Source organism: Stenella coeruleoalba (assembly GCF_951394435.1).
Source record: "Stenella coeruleoalba genome assembly, chromosome: 8".
In the NCBI taxonomy this organism is placed as follows: Eukaryota; Metazoa; Chordata; class Mammalia; order Artiodactyla; family Delphinidae; genus Stenella; species Stenella coeruleoalba.
Window position 1 is genome coordinate 102,789,759 of NC_137154.1, and position 15,925 is coordinate 102,805,683.

The 15,925-nt window shown below is 47.4% G+C and overlaps 1 protein-coding gene across 3 annotated transcripts in view; it reads right to left on the reverse strand.

Annotated features, from left to right (window-relative positions):
• Positions 1–15,925, reverse strand: part of ETS1 (ETS proto-oncogene 1, transcription factor) — a 159,331-nt gene that overhangs the window by 47,194 nt on the left and 96,212 nt on the right. The window contains exon 1 of one of the 3 annotated variants that reach the window (XM_079929813.1): positions 15,141–15,812. The exons of the other annotated variants lie outside the window; for them this stretch is intronic. Coding sequence (XP_079785939.1) covers positions 15,141–15,222 — 82 coding nt within the window. The 5' untranslated portion in view covers positions 15,223–15,812. Of the gene's footprint in view, positions 1–15,140; positions 15,813–15,925 lie in introns of those variants that run through there. 3 annotated transcript variants of the gene reach the window in all.

Sequence of the window (15,925 nt, forward strand, 5' to 3'; positions counted from 1 at the left end):
CTCTCCACCTCTCCAGTGATGGGCTGGCTTCCAGAAGCACTGGGGCAAGGGTGCTGACGTCTGGAGCGTAGGGGGGTGAGGAAGAAGAGGGGCCAAGGTGTCAAGGGCAACTCCAGTGGCAGGTGGGTGGCATTAGCGAGAGGGAAGAGACATCGTTGTGACCTCGGCCACAGGGAAGCCTCATGAGATGCAGACAGGCCCACTCACTGGGAGGCCACGGAAACGCTGGGAGAGGTCGTTTCCAGAGGCGGATGCCTGGAGCCTACAACTTCTGGGACCACGTACAGGAGGACTGAGAGGGAGGCCACAGACCCCAAGAGACAGGCAGAGAGCATCAAGCTTGCCTCACCCCACGCCGTCCCCAGAAGAGGCTGCCCCAGGGCCCACGGAGAACACATTAGCATTTGCATATTTCGATGTTGAAGGCTTTCAGGAGAAGGAAATCTCCATCAGACCTGGCTCTTTCTGAAGGTTTCTCTCCCAGCCCTGGGGGAAAAAAAGGAAGGGCAGACAGAAAAGGGCTTCAGGCATACACACAGGGGACCAGGCTCACTGGCCGTGAACCGAGAAAAGGTGCAGATGCAACACTGTGACCAAATGGGACCTTTTGGAAAGTTCTCTTCCAAGAGGGATCATGAGTTTGGGCCCCTGGAATGCCCCAGAGCAGCTCTGATTGGTTCCCCAGCCCTGACTCAGATGCAGCAGCGCTGGCTCTCCCCTCGGGTGAGTAAATAAACTGACCCAAGGTCTGGAGGGGAGGGGGCAGGCGAGAGCAGGATGGGAATCTGGAGAACCAAGTGCTGATTCTGGTGCAGGGAACAGACAGATGAGATGTCCAGTCCGTTCCAGAGACGGGTGGTGTGGCAGAATTCAAGAAAGAATTCCCTGAGCCTTAACACAGCACTCCAGTTGGGATCCAGCCCTGCCCTGGCAGCCCGCTTGTTGCTGCTTTATAATATAGTGAATTAGTCACTGGATTAGCGAGCACATTTACACACACTGGAGCACAGCTGTTTAAAGACACAGGATCCCCTTTTCCAGGTGCCGGATTCTGGCTGTAAATCAACCACTGCAATTGGCCACAGGCAGATTCCAGAGAAGGCATCTTCAGTTGCGAAGCGCTTTAGCGGAAGTCGGCCAGTACTGCGAGGGTCTACTGGGCATTTGCTGGGGGACAGAAGGGATACGGGGTGTGGAGAAGGAAGCAAGGCCAGTGGCCTTTCTTCCGACCCGAGGCTCGTTATCTTTAGGAGGGCATCGCGTGGACTCACTGACCTGGCCCTTCCCAGCAGCAAGCTAACGCGGAGGGCAGCCTGGAGGAGGCAGCTCTACTCCAGGCCAGCTGCAGTGACAGGTCGTAGAGGTTTCCTCCTGAACCTCACATGCTTAGGTCCCTCCCAGAAGAAAAGAAGAGGACAATTAAAATAATTCTATATCCTGATAACGACAGTTCCAAGAACCGGCCCTGTTGACCTGGCCAGGGCCTGAACATGATGCTTTTAAAGTCGGACCCATGACCTGAGGCCAAGCTCAAGTTTGCTAAGTGTGCGTGAGAGGAAAAAAACACTACCACTGGCCACAGGGACCGCTCCGGCCCACTTGGTTACAGGGGTGTCGAGTGGAAAATTTTCTGTAACCAGGTTCACAGAAACCACAGTCCTAACAACCACTGAAGTAGCAACGGCGCTGTCAGCAAAGAGCCTCTGTACAGAAATGGTGGCCTACGAGACACAAGGATAACACACCATTTACGAGACCCTGTGTCAGTGGAAAAGTATCTTACAGGCATTATCTCAAATCCTTGCAAGAGCCCTGAAAGCTCTTTATGATTACCTCAGTTGTAAGGGTTACACAAGGAAGGCTTGGAGAAGTTAAATACGTTGCCGAAGGGCAAATTAGCAAGCAGAAAATTCAAACGCAGGGCTGTCTCACCTCCAAACCCTGCTCCTTCCAGGACAGGGCGGTGGCTGCAGGGAGAGCCACCATCACAACCAATGTCATGAATGAGAGGCTGTGGGATTCACAGACAAAGAGGACTTTCTACGGAGCCGCCCAAAAATGGATCCCTCCCCTGTGACTATGAGGTCTCATCTACCGAAAGGGAAGAGAATGCGTCTGTATCTTAAGATGATGCTAAGAAACCTTTGGCATAAACAGACCATCTGAGGGATATAAGAACCAAACTCCAATGACTAAAAAAGTGGACCGCATGTAGGCTCCATTAGAACAGGAATTTGAAGAAGATCCTCAGATTCCTGGCTAGTTTGTGTGGGAGAAGCCTCCTGCGTATCTTGCACCAGCTTTTGGAAATTCAGATACTAATTCCTTGGAACTGGTTTGCCCATAAAAACACTGCGAGTGTTTTCTTACAAAGCAAGGCAGTTGGGGCCCCTGGAGGCTGGACTCATCCTCCTCGGTCACCCCTCGTTGTCTGCAGCCGATGCCTGTGAGTAGCTCACGCTAACCTGACCCTGTGAGTCCGGCAGCAAGTCGCCGGGGCCCGATCTCATCTAAAACGTGAAGTTGCTGTTTCGCTCATCCAGCACCCAAAACCCTTTGGAGACACTGCAGCCAGCCTGGACTTTCAAATTTCTCCCATCAGGCCATCCATCACAGGTGAGGGCATAGAAAAGCCACAAGGCTCCCCTGAGAGAGGCCTTCAGAAATCCAGAAATAAAGAGATTTTTCTTTTTTTCTTTTTAAATCTCCAAATGAATCAGAGGCTAACTCCAGGTCCATCATGCAGACATTGATTCATTCCATGTGTGTGTTTATTTTTCTACCAACATTCCTCTTGCATCAAGTGGCCTCAAGGCCTAGACGTGTGCCTCTGAATAGCCGCTCCCCGGAGGGTTCTCAAGAATGGGTGGAGCCCTGACTTCATTCCTCGATTTCCCAATCTGGAAAATGGAGCCAAAAGCACCAACTCTCTCTATGCACTAGTAAATTTACGTACCTACGTTTCATTTGTCCACTTTGAATTTGAAAATGCACATGGAACCGATGGGAACTATGTTTTTGGCTTCTGCTCTATTACACAGCCCAGTGATATATATTTATAGATATACTGGATGTTTTTCTTTCTTAGCCTGAGAATAATGAGGAACCCAAAAGAGCACACTGCGCAGAAGGGCGCACCAAGAATCAAAGCCTCTGATGAGAATGTTAGCAAATCTTCTCTCCAAACAGATTCTAAGTTGGTAGGACTTTGTAATTAGAAGGATCTAAGTTTAAATTTGTGACTTGAGAGTTCTTGGGGAAATTATTGCAGCCTTTCTGAGACTCAATTTCTTATCTTCATAATGGCGGTTAAGACACCAACCTTGGTACAAACTCTCATGTACGAAAAAAGCTACAAGGAGATATAATACAACACAGGGCATATAGCCAATATTTTATAATAACTATAAATGGACTATGACCTTGAAAAATTGTGAATCACTATGTTGCACACCTATAACTTATACAATATTGTACATCAACTATACTTCAGTAAAAACAATTTTTTAAATAAAATTTAAAGACATTGAAAAAAATAAAACACCGACTTCATAGGGTTGTTTAAAGAATGTGATTATTTGTGGGAAGCACTCTGCAACGTGCCTGGCACACAGTAGGTACTCTAGAACTATTAGTTTCATTTCTCTCATGCCTCCAAACTGAAGCGCAGATATGTACAGAGACCAGAAACAAGCACCCAGCAGTTCTGGAGAATGTTTGATTTCCATTAGGAGGTAAGGAAGGTGTAAGATTGAACTCTTGATCTGATGTGAAATCAAGGATGCATTTCCTGTACACACACACCGTTCACCCTTAGAGAGTTCCTAGGTATTCAGCATCGCCACTCTGTATCATATCTCCCAGTAATTTAAGAACACTCCTTATATCACGGATGCCTCCAGAGTTTTCTGTAAACACGAGCTCATTAACGTTCCCACTCTCTCCAAGCAAAGGCAGCTCACTCACCAGGAACGCCCTTCTTCCAGAAGAATACGGAGCTGACGGAGGTGACAGGTGACGCAGAGACGTGGCTAGGGTCTGGCAGCTCTAAGTGAATCATGTATCCTGATTCTCATGCCGGGCAGCAGAAGGTAAAGGATGAGCACCTACCTGGGTGGACCTGTCTGGCTACCAACACGGAAGATGCTCCAACCAGGAAAAGGGAAGGCCAAGCACACTGCAGGCCTGACCACAACGCCTCAGAAGTGGAGGCCTGAGCCCCATTTTGAAGAGGTGACACTTGGCAGCCACAGTAAGATTTGCTTTACAAGACTAAATGTTCCTGACAAGACTAAAGTTAGTGCCCACGTTCAAAAATGCCGAACTTAAACCTATTCTCCATTCTGGCTGCAATCAGGTGTACCAAGCTCTACACCCAGCCCCACCTCCTCTTCCCCAATAATCCAGAAGCCCCCGGGGGCACTGCTGGCCATTCAGAATTAAACTCACTCCCAAGGAAACAGCCACATGCCAAGGGGCCACTTCTCCGTGTAACAACCTGTCATTTGGCTTTGAAACGCTCTTGCTTCCAGAATGACCAAAACAGGGGGAAGAAGGCTTATTTTTATTGCTAAGGAACAACACATTGTATTAGGGGGACAATCTAATATAACTTCACTAGACTCCAAGTGTATACACCCGGTGCCGTAGCAAATGCCCCAAATGGAAACTCACAGGGGAAAACATCGCTCACCGAAAATGTAATTCTTGTACACCTCTCTGGCACAATTCTTTCCCACAGCATGCAGCATGAGATGCAAAGTTTTCTGGGTTTTGTTTTACTTTTTATCCTGAGGTGCTCCTCTGCCTACTTGAAGTTCCTGCTCGTCATCAAAGTGGACCTCATTTGCTAAAAAGGGTAAACTGAGGCTCAGAAGACCAAAGCAATGAGCATATATTTCAATATAAGGAAACGGGGGTTGGACAGGAATTCTTTTCAAAACTCTTTAGATTAAAAAACAAAAAAAAAAATGCATTTCTCAAAGTCCAAAGTCAGCCTACCCCAGAGGAAAACTGCGTCTTTGTCTAGAAGCCTGTGGGGTAACTCACCTTTTTCTACTTCTTGAGAAAGAACTAACCTACCATCCTACTTAAAGTTTGGCCAGCGGTTTGGCATCATGGAAAGCTGTGCAAATTTTCCAGATCCCATATGATAGAGATTTGTGCAACCCACTTGAAGCTCAATCATCAGCCCACTGTCTACAGGGGACCGACTAACTATACACAGAAAATATGCAGGGAACTCAATCTCTAGCAAAAGAGCAGAGGATGCCTCGTTAATACTTCTACCTCAGGCTAATGTTTAGTAGCCATAGTAGTAATGTGAACGCACTATGTATTCATCCAATCAAGGAAATATTTAAAATGTGTGTGGCTGAATGGAAATGTCAAGGGGTTTGGAGAATTCCAGCTTCCTGTTCTAACTCTGCCACTTACTTACCAAGCTACCTTGGGAAAGGAACTTGGCATCACAAGTGGGCATCAGTTTCCCTACCTGTAACATATTTGTGACTCAAGGGACTGTGAAGCTAAAAGGGGGAGTAAGTCCCATGTCAAACTGCGAAATGCTACCAGATCACAACCAAGTAATAAGTGAAGTGGTAAACAATAGGCACAAACAGACCTTAGTATTTCCCCAAAGTCAACAAGTATCCAAATAGTTCTGAGAAGAGTGAGCTCTGGAGTGACCTGCAGCTGGGCTTGAATCTAAACTCCGCTCACCCGCTGTGTGGCCTTGGGCACATTGTTTAACCTCATGGTTTCTTCATCTGAGAGATGAGAAGAACACTTAGTTAGCTATCAGGGATAGGGGTAAAAGAATGAGGTTCTTGGCAGGTTAATAAGCTGGCATCCAATAACTAACAGAAAAGAAAAAAACAAGAAAAAGGTAAAAACGAGCTGAGAGATGCCTACACAATTACGGATAGATCAACGCTGCCCTCTTATCAGTGGCAGTTTTTCTTGTTTTTCCCCCAAATTGGCACGCCGATCTTAGGTCCCTGCTCCTGAAAGAAAAGGGCAACTGTGTCAGACCTTTCTCAAAACGTAGCAATAACATCCAGAACCTGATTTTCAGATAACAACTGTGTGCAGGCGCCGTGCCTCCACTGCTGTAAATGCAGCCTTTGAAAGGCCGGCAGCCTGTGCTCACCACACCCCAGCACACACTCGCAGCAGCTTCCTGGACCCGGGGAGACCAAAGCAGGTGGGATCTCCTGGCAGCCAGCACCTCCGGGAGGGCCAGACCCCATTCCCGAGCGCCCAGCAGCCAGGGGCCCAGCCCCTGCCTTGGTACACACGAGAGGCACGGGCCTCACCAGGGTGGCTTTGAGCAGAATGCGTTCCTGCTGCAGGAGGGGCCTTTTCTGCCCAGAGCAGCGCCCTGACGAGGAGTAGCCGAGATGAAACAGGTCTGGCTCAGACCACACGCTCGGCCCGGAGGATGCAGCTGGGGCTGCTGGCTGCTTCACCTACCAGACCCCCAGCCTACATCTCCTTCCTCCAGAGCAGACCCCCCGCGCTGGAGCTCCTTTCCGCTGCAACCGTAGCAAAGGCTGATGGAAAAAGGAAGCTGTTTCATGGAGAGGGACCAAGAGGAAGGTATGACGCCTGGTCCAGCGTCACCCCAGGGACAATGTGTTTCTCCAAACGTAGGCAAGGCCTGTGACAATTCCTAATACCTCTCCCCATGAAAGGTAATCTTCACAAATGCATTCAAAATCCTCCCAATGATGGAACTGTGATGAACAGAATATGGGGACCAGGAGAAAAATACCCCCATTCTGCCTACCTCTTGAATGACATTCCATGCCCTCTCTAAGCCTTCATTATTTTAAATGCTATCTAGATTCATACACTATCAGCGCTAAGAGAAACCTTACAGGTCATCTTCTCCAGTGAGTTTATTTAACGATGAAGGGCTGGAGGTTCAGAAAAAAGAAATGACTTGCCCAAGGTCACACAGACGAAGAGTTGCAAAGCCATGGCTAGAATCCAGGCCTCCTGGGTCTCCAGGCAATGATGGGTTCCCCGGAGTAGACACTCAGCTTAGCTTATACACAAAATGTACTCCTACTAGGCTGATAGACCTCCCCTTATTAGTCCTGAATCCTCACTGCATTCCACACATTTAATTAGTATTTCAATGATATGAGACAACCAATGCATAATGTATAGAATTAAAAGAAAAAAACCTAGGTAGGGAATCTCAAGATAGATAGGAAAAAGAAAAATAAATACTAGAAGTATAGAAGTCAACACATGGAAACTCTTCCACTGAAAATGCCCTGTAGTGGAGTTTCTGAAGGGTATTTGAAAATCAGACTCAACCACACACTCTCATGAATGATAAGTAACGACAGTGATTATCCCAGCACAAAACTCTAATTGCACAAAAATATCATTAATTGAGAGTAGGTATAGTACCCGGCACATAGGAGGGGTTTCTAAATATGTACTTCAAAAAACCATGTATCTACAAACACTCACCAGATTAGGAACCCCCTGGCCTAACCTAGATTCTTATTTTCCATTTGTACTTTGAAAATATGTACCTGATTGATTTGTCATCTTCTCTGAGGTTTAACGCTTATTCTGATAAACTGATATAGAGGTTTTAACAACTAACAGTATGACTGGGAGGTAAAGTAATGCTACCAAAAGAAAAAACAAATCACCTCTCTCATAAGCCTTTTCAGTAACACTGCTCTGTCCTTAAAATCTCCCTACTTTCAAAGGCAAAATTCATCCTGAGATGCAAAACGCTCTCACATAGGTCCTGGTCTCACACTTCCAACTCTCTTCCCTTTCTACAATCAAGGTGTTTTTCTTCATATTTATGTAAGCCTTTCTTTCACTCCAAACTTGCAGCATTCTCCCCACGCTGTTCTCTCTATCTAAAACATTCCTCTGTTTTTAACCACATCTTCCAAATTTTTCTGAAATACCCATGGTCTCCCTGAAGCTGACCCAGGAAATTATTCTAACCTAGAACTGTTGGGAGAAAGCGCCCAACAGACACAGAAAATAGAATCATTGATCCCCATGTACTTCCACAAGTTCAGATGATGCTCCTCCTGCACTTTTACCCATGAAAGCACCTAGAGCACAAGGATTATTCCATCTGGGTTGCCCTGACCTGCCATACAGCCGCGCAGGATGTAAAGTATTCAGAAATGATTACAGAGACAAAGAGTGGAAACAGATTACCCACCTGGCCACTTGGACTAGAATTCTTACCCAAGTGCAATGTTTGGTCCATATGGGGGTTTTTCCAAAAGTCTATGAAATATCACTTAAATTCTTTGATCTTTTTTTCACTATCTCCTTTCATTCTTTCATTAGTCCTTTCATACTTTTTAACTCTTCTCCTGTCACCTCTCTTCTTTTTTTCTCTTCTTTTTTAGCCAAACGGGATGTTGCGGTTGAATCCACTATTCCATTCCCTTTCTCCCGCCCTAAAAAACTGAGGGCTTGCTGTTTTACTTTTCTTTTTGTTTTTACCCATTTTAACAGTACAAAAAAAAAATTTTTTTTTGCCCCTTTTGATCCCAACGTAAAACTTCTCATCTTGGATAAACATTAAAACAAAACAAAGGAAAAATGTCATTGTCTTCACGTGTGTAATGATGGCATTTCCCCCGACTCAAAAGTTCATTTTCACACACACACACCCTACACGCAGAGAGTTTACAGTTCCTCTGCAGAACTTTGCAAAGCAAAAATCGACAGCTTAGCATAGCTCCTCAAAGCTACCGAGAGGTTTCAAATGCTTAAAGTGAACTCATTTGAGGTTGATTTTTAGTTGTTTACCAGGTGCTGAGAAATATTATATTATGTGTCAAAAAACACATTTACAAATATAACTCATGCTTGGCGGAAACCACACTGAACTTGAATTTCTTCAAACTCTTAATTTGGTCCTTTTAGCTTACTCTGGATGGCCTAAGGAGATATCATAAAGAATATTACTGTCCCAAATCAGTGTCTAAGTAGCGTGCACCCCATTTCCAGGGACAGTCCTAGTCTATCTCTCATTGTGGTGTCATTATTAACAGCACCCATTACACTCTCAAAAGTGTCCCAGTTTGGATGGGAAATCACAAGCACACACCATCAAGATCTGAAATCCAGTACCCTAAAACTTTCCAATGCTACACTGGGTCTTAAAGCACCATCTGGGTCAGTATCTTACAATTCTGAGACCGAACGAAATGCTACAGAAAAAGGACAATGGGGAAAAGGTGATGGGGCAGTAAGAAGCCACCCTCCCAGTGCCCAGTGACAGGCCTGGCCCCAAGCAGCAGAAACTGGAAAGCACCTGAGAAATATGAAGAAGTTGGCCAAATAATCAATAAATATTTATGGCTCCAACAGCACTATTTTGAGTGCTTCTGTCAGCATGGCTCCCCGCCAGCGATACTGGATCTGCTGTAACCTACGCTACAGACCAATTTCCTTCTGGGCGTGCATAGAGACTATAAACTACCCAAGTGAAAGAAAAAGGTAACGTAGATAGGCACAGAGCTTCAAGAAAAGTAGCCAAATAGCCTGTTTCTGCAAATGTGAAAAACACCTACTGAAGTTCTGGAGAAAGAGCTCTTCAACCCAACTGAAAAAAAAAAAAGCAAACTGGAGCTGTAGATACCTGACAAGGAAAAATGATAGATTTGGGGATTGTCTTCACATTCCTAACTCAGAGTTAAGAAGAGCTTAACAGCTGGAAGCAAAGGGTGGACCTAGAATACTGTGAACAGGGAGGCAAATCCCATCGGAGACTCTGTCTGAGCAGGGGGGTGGGGTCCCCACTTCATTCGGGAGCACCCAGATAAAAACATGAGGACTGTGTCGTGAATATCCAAATTCCTCTCTGGGATGACCGTGGGACCCAAGGGTATTAACTGTTTGGAAAAAATGCTCCCCGTAAGGCAGTGACAGAGGAACCAAGACCTCACCCGTGGACAAGTCGCCAGGGAGTCTGTTGGTTTCCCACTGAGCTGTGGGCCAGCGGGGTGGGGGTGGGGGGTGGGTTGGCGTGGGCAGGTCTGCAGGTAGCACCCTGGAGCTCAACTTCCCTCCTTGTGCCAGAACAGCTACACACTATGTGCCCTGACCCATGGCATGGGCTTGAAAACCCTATATTTTAGGCAAGGAAAAAGATAAAACTTATTTGCTGTGCAGACAATAAAGGCAGGTACCTCTGGCCTCCTTGCAGGAAGGAAAATTAAATTACATCTGTACTAAGAAAACAAACTGCTGCTGATCTGTGTCTCTCGTCGCCCAGATTGTGAGTGAGATACATGCAGAGCTGTGTCCGCGACGAAAGAGGTAAATCAGGCCGAATGGGGAGGCTCTGGGAAGGATGTGACCTTGGAAGTGAACACAATCACATCCTCACCTGTGAGAGAACGAACTACATCTGGAAGACATTGGAAAAGCAAGAAGCCTGGTTCTCTGCTTGGTGATCTCAGGCAAGCTGGAACCCTCAAGCATCTTCTTAAAGCAACACACCTCGACTGCCAGCCCTGGAGGGAGCTCATGGGACAGGCCCTAACCCCAAGCTCAGAGGAGTCGTGCAGGGCTGCAGGGGTCCCCTGCACCCCTCAACCCCCAAAGCACCGACCACCAGTGCCTCCTCGTTGCCCCTCTTTTGATTCCCTGAGTTTCTGTGAATAAGACGGTGCTTTACATTAGGTATAAAATGCTCGCAACACTCATCAGTTTATAAATTTCTATCAGTGCGGCCTAGAGCAAATTATGCATCTCTCAGAATATCCTCTTCCTCATCTGAACAATGGATGTACTAATTTGTGCCTGTACCCCAGAGTTAGTGGTGTGAAGTGGGAAAGAACCTGGCACGTGATGCAGGTTCAGTACGTGTTTCAGAAATATCCCTACAGCTTGGGAACGGCAGGAATCTACCTTCACTGCAAGCTCAGGGAATGCCACCACAGCCATGAGTGATTCATTCCGCAAACCAGGGACGGCTGTAATTATACTGTCGCTGTCGCCATTGGAGAGTTATCTGTGCCCTTTGCAATAGGGAGCCTCGCTTTCCTGAAAAAATCCTGACCTACACTAACCAGCTCTCGGTTTTGCAGAGATTTTGATGGAGCCCAGAGCAAGCTGGGCTCTGGGAGGTTGACCGCGGGCTGGTTTGTCTCCTAGGGGGAGGTGATCCCCCTACAGGGTGGTCTGGTCTCTTTAAGAAAGAAAAAAAGTTACACAGACAAAAAAACAGCAATACAAACCAACCAAAAATGCCAGGAATGCGAGCTCTGCCAAACAAATAAATAAATAAGATGGGAGATACTTTATAATAACTGGACATGATGCATTTCCCAACCCTGCATAACTGAAGAACTCTACATTTCCATCAACCCTGCAAATGTTCCCCGGCCCCTAGTCTTGGTGGCCTTCTGGCTCTGAGGCAGCACTGACAATCTCCATCACCCGCAGTAACTGACTGATCCCTGAGCCTGTAACTGACAGCCGGGCCCCAGAGATGCCCTGACACTCTGAGAGTTACCTGGCTCGCTGTTTGCTGGGGCACAGAATGGAGTGTGAGATCTCAGTGAGGCAGGTGAAAAGGTTCTCTTTAACTTTACTCTTCTTTCCCTCTCAAATAAGCGATTAGGGGAGGTGCATAGGCAGCTGCAGCCCCTATAAAACACTTCAAGGGCCCCTAAAAATTCTACAGCCGTCGTCATTTTTGTGTTGTTATTGTGGATCAGCAGTTTTAAGATTTGCACACAGTAACAGATTTAATTCTCACATCAACCCTATGACGTAGAAGGATTATCGCACTCATTTTACAGATGCAGGAGCTGGAGCACAGAGAGAGATGAAGTAATTCGTCCAAAGTCACACAGCTAGTAAGTGGCAGAACTGAGATCCAAACCCAGACAGGCTGGCTACAGAGTCCCTGCTCGGAAATGCTGGGCTCATCATCACTAATGGCGCGTGGTCCGTGGGGGTCTGGAAGCACAGTGAACAGGCGATCCTAAGAGCCCGGCAGCTCTGCCCTTCTTTCTGGTCCATACAGATGAAGATACAAAGACTGACCAAAGGCACTGGGAGAGGGAGGGAGGTTCTTCCTATCTCTAAGGGCAGTACAGGTCCCCGAGGGATGGACATCCTTTCCTAGGGTAGGAGGGGGGCTGATCCTTTTTCATTCTTGTAAAAGTGCAAACAAACATAATTAGAATTCCTGATCTTCCCTGGGCATTATGCTCACCTCACCAAGAAAGTGGAGTGGGAAAGGAGAGGAAAAATTAAGCGGCTGGGGAAGGTATTTGCTTTGGCACCCAGCCTCCACCCCTTCTCAGCAAACTCCACACCAGGAGGGAACTCCATGCACACTCTATGGCTTTGCTTGTTTTAACCTATTTAAGCTCTGAGAACCTGGCAATCATGTATTACAATCAAAATGATATATCCAACTTTCACCTACAAGGAAAATTCAATGCCAATGTTATTTCCAAGTATATGGTAATTTGGCACTTAAAGCTGTCAAAACTCCTGGTGAGGTCTCAATCCAGAATCAAAGTGAATAAAGGTTCTTGATAAGGTCCTAGCCACTGAGACTGGCAAATGACCCAGGCTCCTGCTGGGACACCCACCTCCCTCTTGCCTCTCTCCAGCCCTCATATATGAGGGGAGTGGGGGAGGGAGAAATCCTGGTTTAATTATTTAAACCAGGTAAGTTCCCAAAATAGTTGTCTCCACACATAAGAAACTAAACCACCCAAAGAATCATTCTGACAAATACTTGTCACAGCTGTAGACACAAAGCCACGCTATGAGAAGTTAAACTTTAAAAATGTCCTGTATGGTCTGATGGGCAAAGCAAATCCCCACTTTGCCAGTCAGTGTCTTTTCCCATCAACAAAAGCAAGCAGCGCTGGCCGATGCTTCCTGCATCCTTGCACCTGCAAGTTCAAGTCTCAACTGAAGTTTCTCTGCTAAGCTTTACAGAGGTAACTTGCAGTATTACTCAAGGCAACTGTACACTGAGATGGTAGAAACCGGGATGCATTTCACTTGAGCTGCTGGCTCACTAGACATTCTTAGGTAAATAACTTACCTTCTCTGTGCCTCCATTTCCCTTCCTGGGGTATGGGAATAATATTCACGTATATGCTACTAAACCTCCAGGAAAAAAATGATCTCAGACTTAGTTGATAGCGCCAGAAATCAAATCTCGTTACAATGAATGGCAGAAGACTGCCTAATTTCTTTGATCAGTTGAAATTTTCTTGTATTGAAGGTTGCTGACAAAATATTTTTGCAAAAGAAGGGCACTGTAAATTTGCTTATTATAATGGGTATGACTGCAGCAGTAGGCCTCACTGTCCCCATTTTACAGATGGGAAAGCTAAGAATAGTTACTTGCTCAGGATTTATTTTTATCAATAATCAACAGAACAGTACCATATACTTAAAACCTCTAATGTTTACTAAATTACTCCCCCAAAATGCTTCCGCTGTTTACTGTGATCTAAAACATGTGTTGCTAGGGGCTCTTTTTCCTTCCCAGCATGCCAAATCCATTGTAGGCTCGTAGACTGACATATTGACACCATTTCCCAGACGACCAAATCTGTCTCTTCCCCATAAACACACATATAAACAAGCCATACTTAAGGAAAGGACCTATTGGTTGAGATCTATCTTTGCTGGGAACTATCCTTTCACTTCCTCTATAAATGGTCTGAATCAATTGTGACTAACAGAATTTATTCTGGCTGCCTTGAACTCCCCAAAACCACCATCACAGCAGCATCATTTCTGAACTGTAGCTCTATGTACCCGAAATGTCTCCGAGGTGCCAGTTCATCTCAGCATCCTTGTGACAACGAACAGCCTTAGTCTTCCTGCACCTCCCAGGGAGCAACCCTGGGCTTGAGTGTTAGGGGGTCTAAGAGGAGAAGACACCAGCCACTACCATGTCTTTATTAAGATTTCTGCAGGATCTCCAAATGACAAAACGTCAGCTTGGCTTGTGTTGAAAGTTTAAGCAGATTCAGAAAGGGTTAAAATAAGCAACTAATTATGGCGGAGGCAAAGAAGTCTTCAACATGGGGAGCCGCTGAACTTACTGATAATCCAATACAACAGAGAAGCACATTACTGCGATTAATTTTTTTCCAAAAAGCACCACCTTCTCCCTACATGTTTCTATATACCTTTACCTCCAAAATAACGAGTCTCTTAAGGATAGCTGGCAGTTCCCTATCCTATAAGAAAGCATCTTTTCTTCTCCAATTGCATTTATTCCAGAAATTCTGGAGCTCCAGCGTCCATTAAACTGCTTAGCACCAAAAACTGTGTCTAAGACAAAATGAAATTTCTGTCCCACCCCTTTCCTTTTCAAATCCTACAAATCCAAGAGTTGGATAACACACCAGTCAAAGACCCAAAGTCACCCCAAAGTCACGTTTGGTGTTGGGAGGTTCTCCCTCTTCTAACAGATCTTTGGTACCAAGGGACAAATTTACGGCAGATTAGAAAGATGGATAAAGTGAGTAACCTGCATGAACAGAATCGGGATGTTTCCTGCAGTTAAGATGATCATTTCAGCTCAGCTCCCATCTCCCTATCCTCAACCCAGAAAAGAGAAGCTAGATAGCAAAGGGACATGTGACAGGGGAGCTCAGGAAGGCAAGACATTTGAAAATGTGCATGAAGGCCAGCCAGTTAGACACCGTTTGGGCTCTTACTACCCAAGGCCCTCCATCCGGCTCCAGTTCTGGGGCATGACTGCAGGGTCAGGGGATGATGTCCTCGGCGGCAGTGTCCACCCCCCTAACGTTAAGGAATAAGGCCAGAGGGTTCCCGCTCATTTGGAAAAATAAAAAAGCAGGAATGGGAGTGCTGGCCATTCTAAAAGCTTTTTCCCATTACTCACAAAAACACAGCTGTGAAAATAAATACCACCCCCCAAACAAGGGTCTCGGGCCACCAACGTCCTCTTCTTCCTCTCTACCTCTCTCCAGCTGCCACCAGCATCGCCTGCTCAGGCAGAAGCTCTGGCAGAAACGCACCACTGCCTGTAAGGGAAGAGCGAAGGGGGTAGAAGCGGAGGGGACCCCGGCCTCTGGCCGAGAGCTGGAGTGGGGGCTTCGGCAGTCACCACTCACCCGGGGATGGGAAAAGCTCCAGATCCACTTTTTCCGTCTTGATGATTGTGAGAGTCGGTTTGAGATCGACGGCCGCCTTCATGGTGCCAGGAGTGGGGGGACAGACGGGACTAGAGCAAGTTTGCTGTTATTCTTGTTGTTTCTCTTTTTAATGGGGATAAGTAACAAGGGACAGGGGACGGGGGTATCGGACCTTCTTCCCTAAAATCTCAAATTCCCGCTGACTTTCCCCGGCGCCCAGAAGGTGAGCGGCCGGAACTCTCTCCCGGGTAGTTGGCACTTTGCGGGAAAGTGCGCGCGCCGGGTGCCCGCCTCGCCTAGCGCCCCGCCGGCTACCTCCTAGTCCTGGCCCGGCTCCCTCCTCTCCGCGGGCAGCCGCCTGCGCTCGCCCTCGCCCTCGCTCTCCGGAGCCGACTCCCTCCCTCGCCCGCGCGCTCTCCCCTCCTCTTTGGGGCGTTACTCGAGGCGCCGAGCCCTGGCCGCGGGTCTGCGCGCCCGGCCCCCTCCCCCAGGGTCTCCGCGGGGGGGCCGGGAGGGACGAGGGGCGGGGCGGCGAGGGGCGGGCACGGCCGGGGGCGGGGCCCTGGACCCGCGGCCAATCGCCGGCGGCGGTCCAAACCGAAAGGAAGGCTGGGCGGAGCTCGGCGTCCGCCGCGCCCTCTGCCCCCCGGGCACTGCAGCCGGGCCGCAGAGAAACCGCACGCGGAGCCAGCGGGTGCCCAGGCCGCTCCGGCCCTTCGGGAAAGTCCGTCAGATTCTCCACGCATTCTTGAGGACTTGGTCAC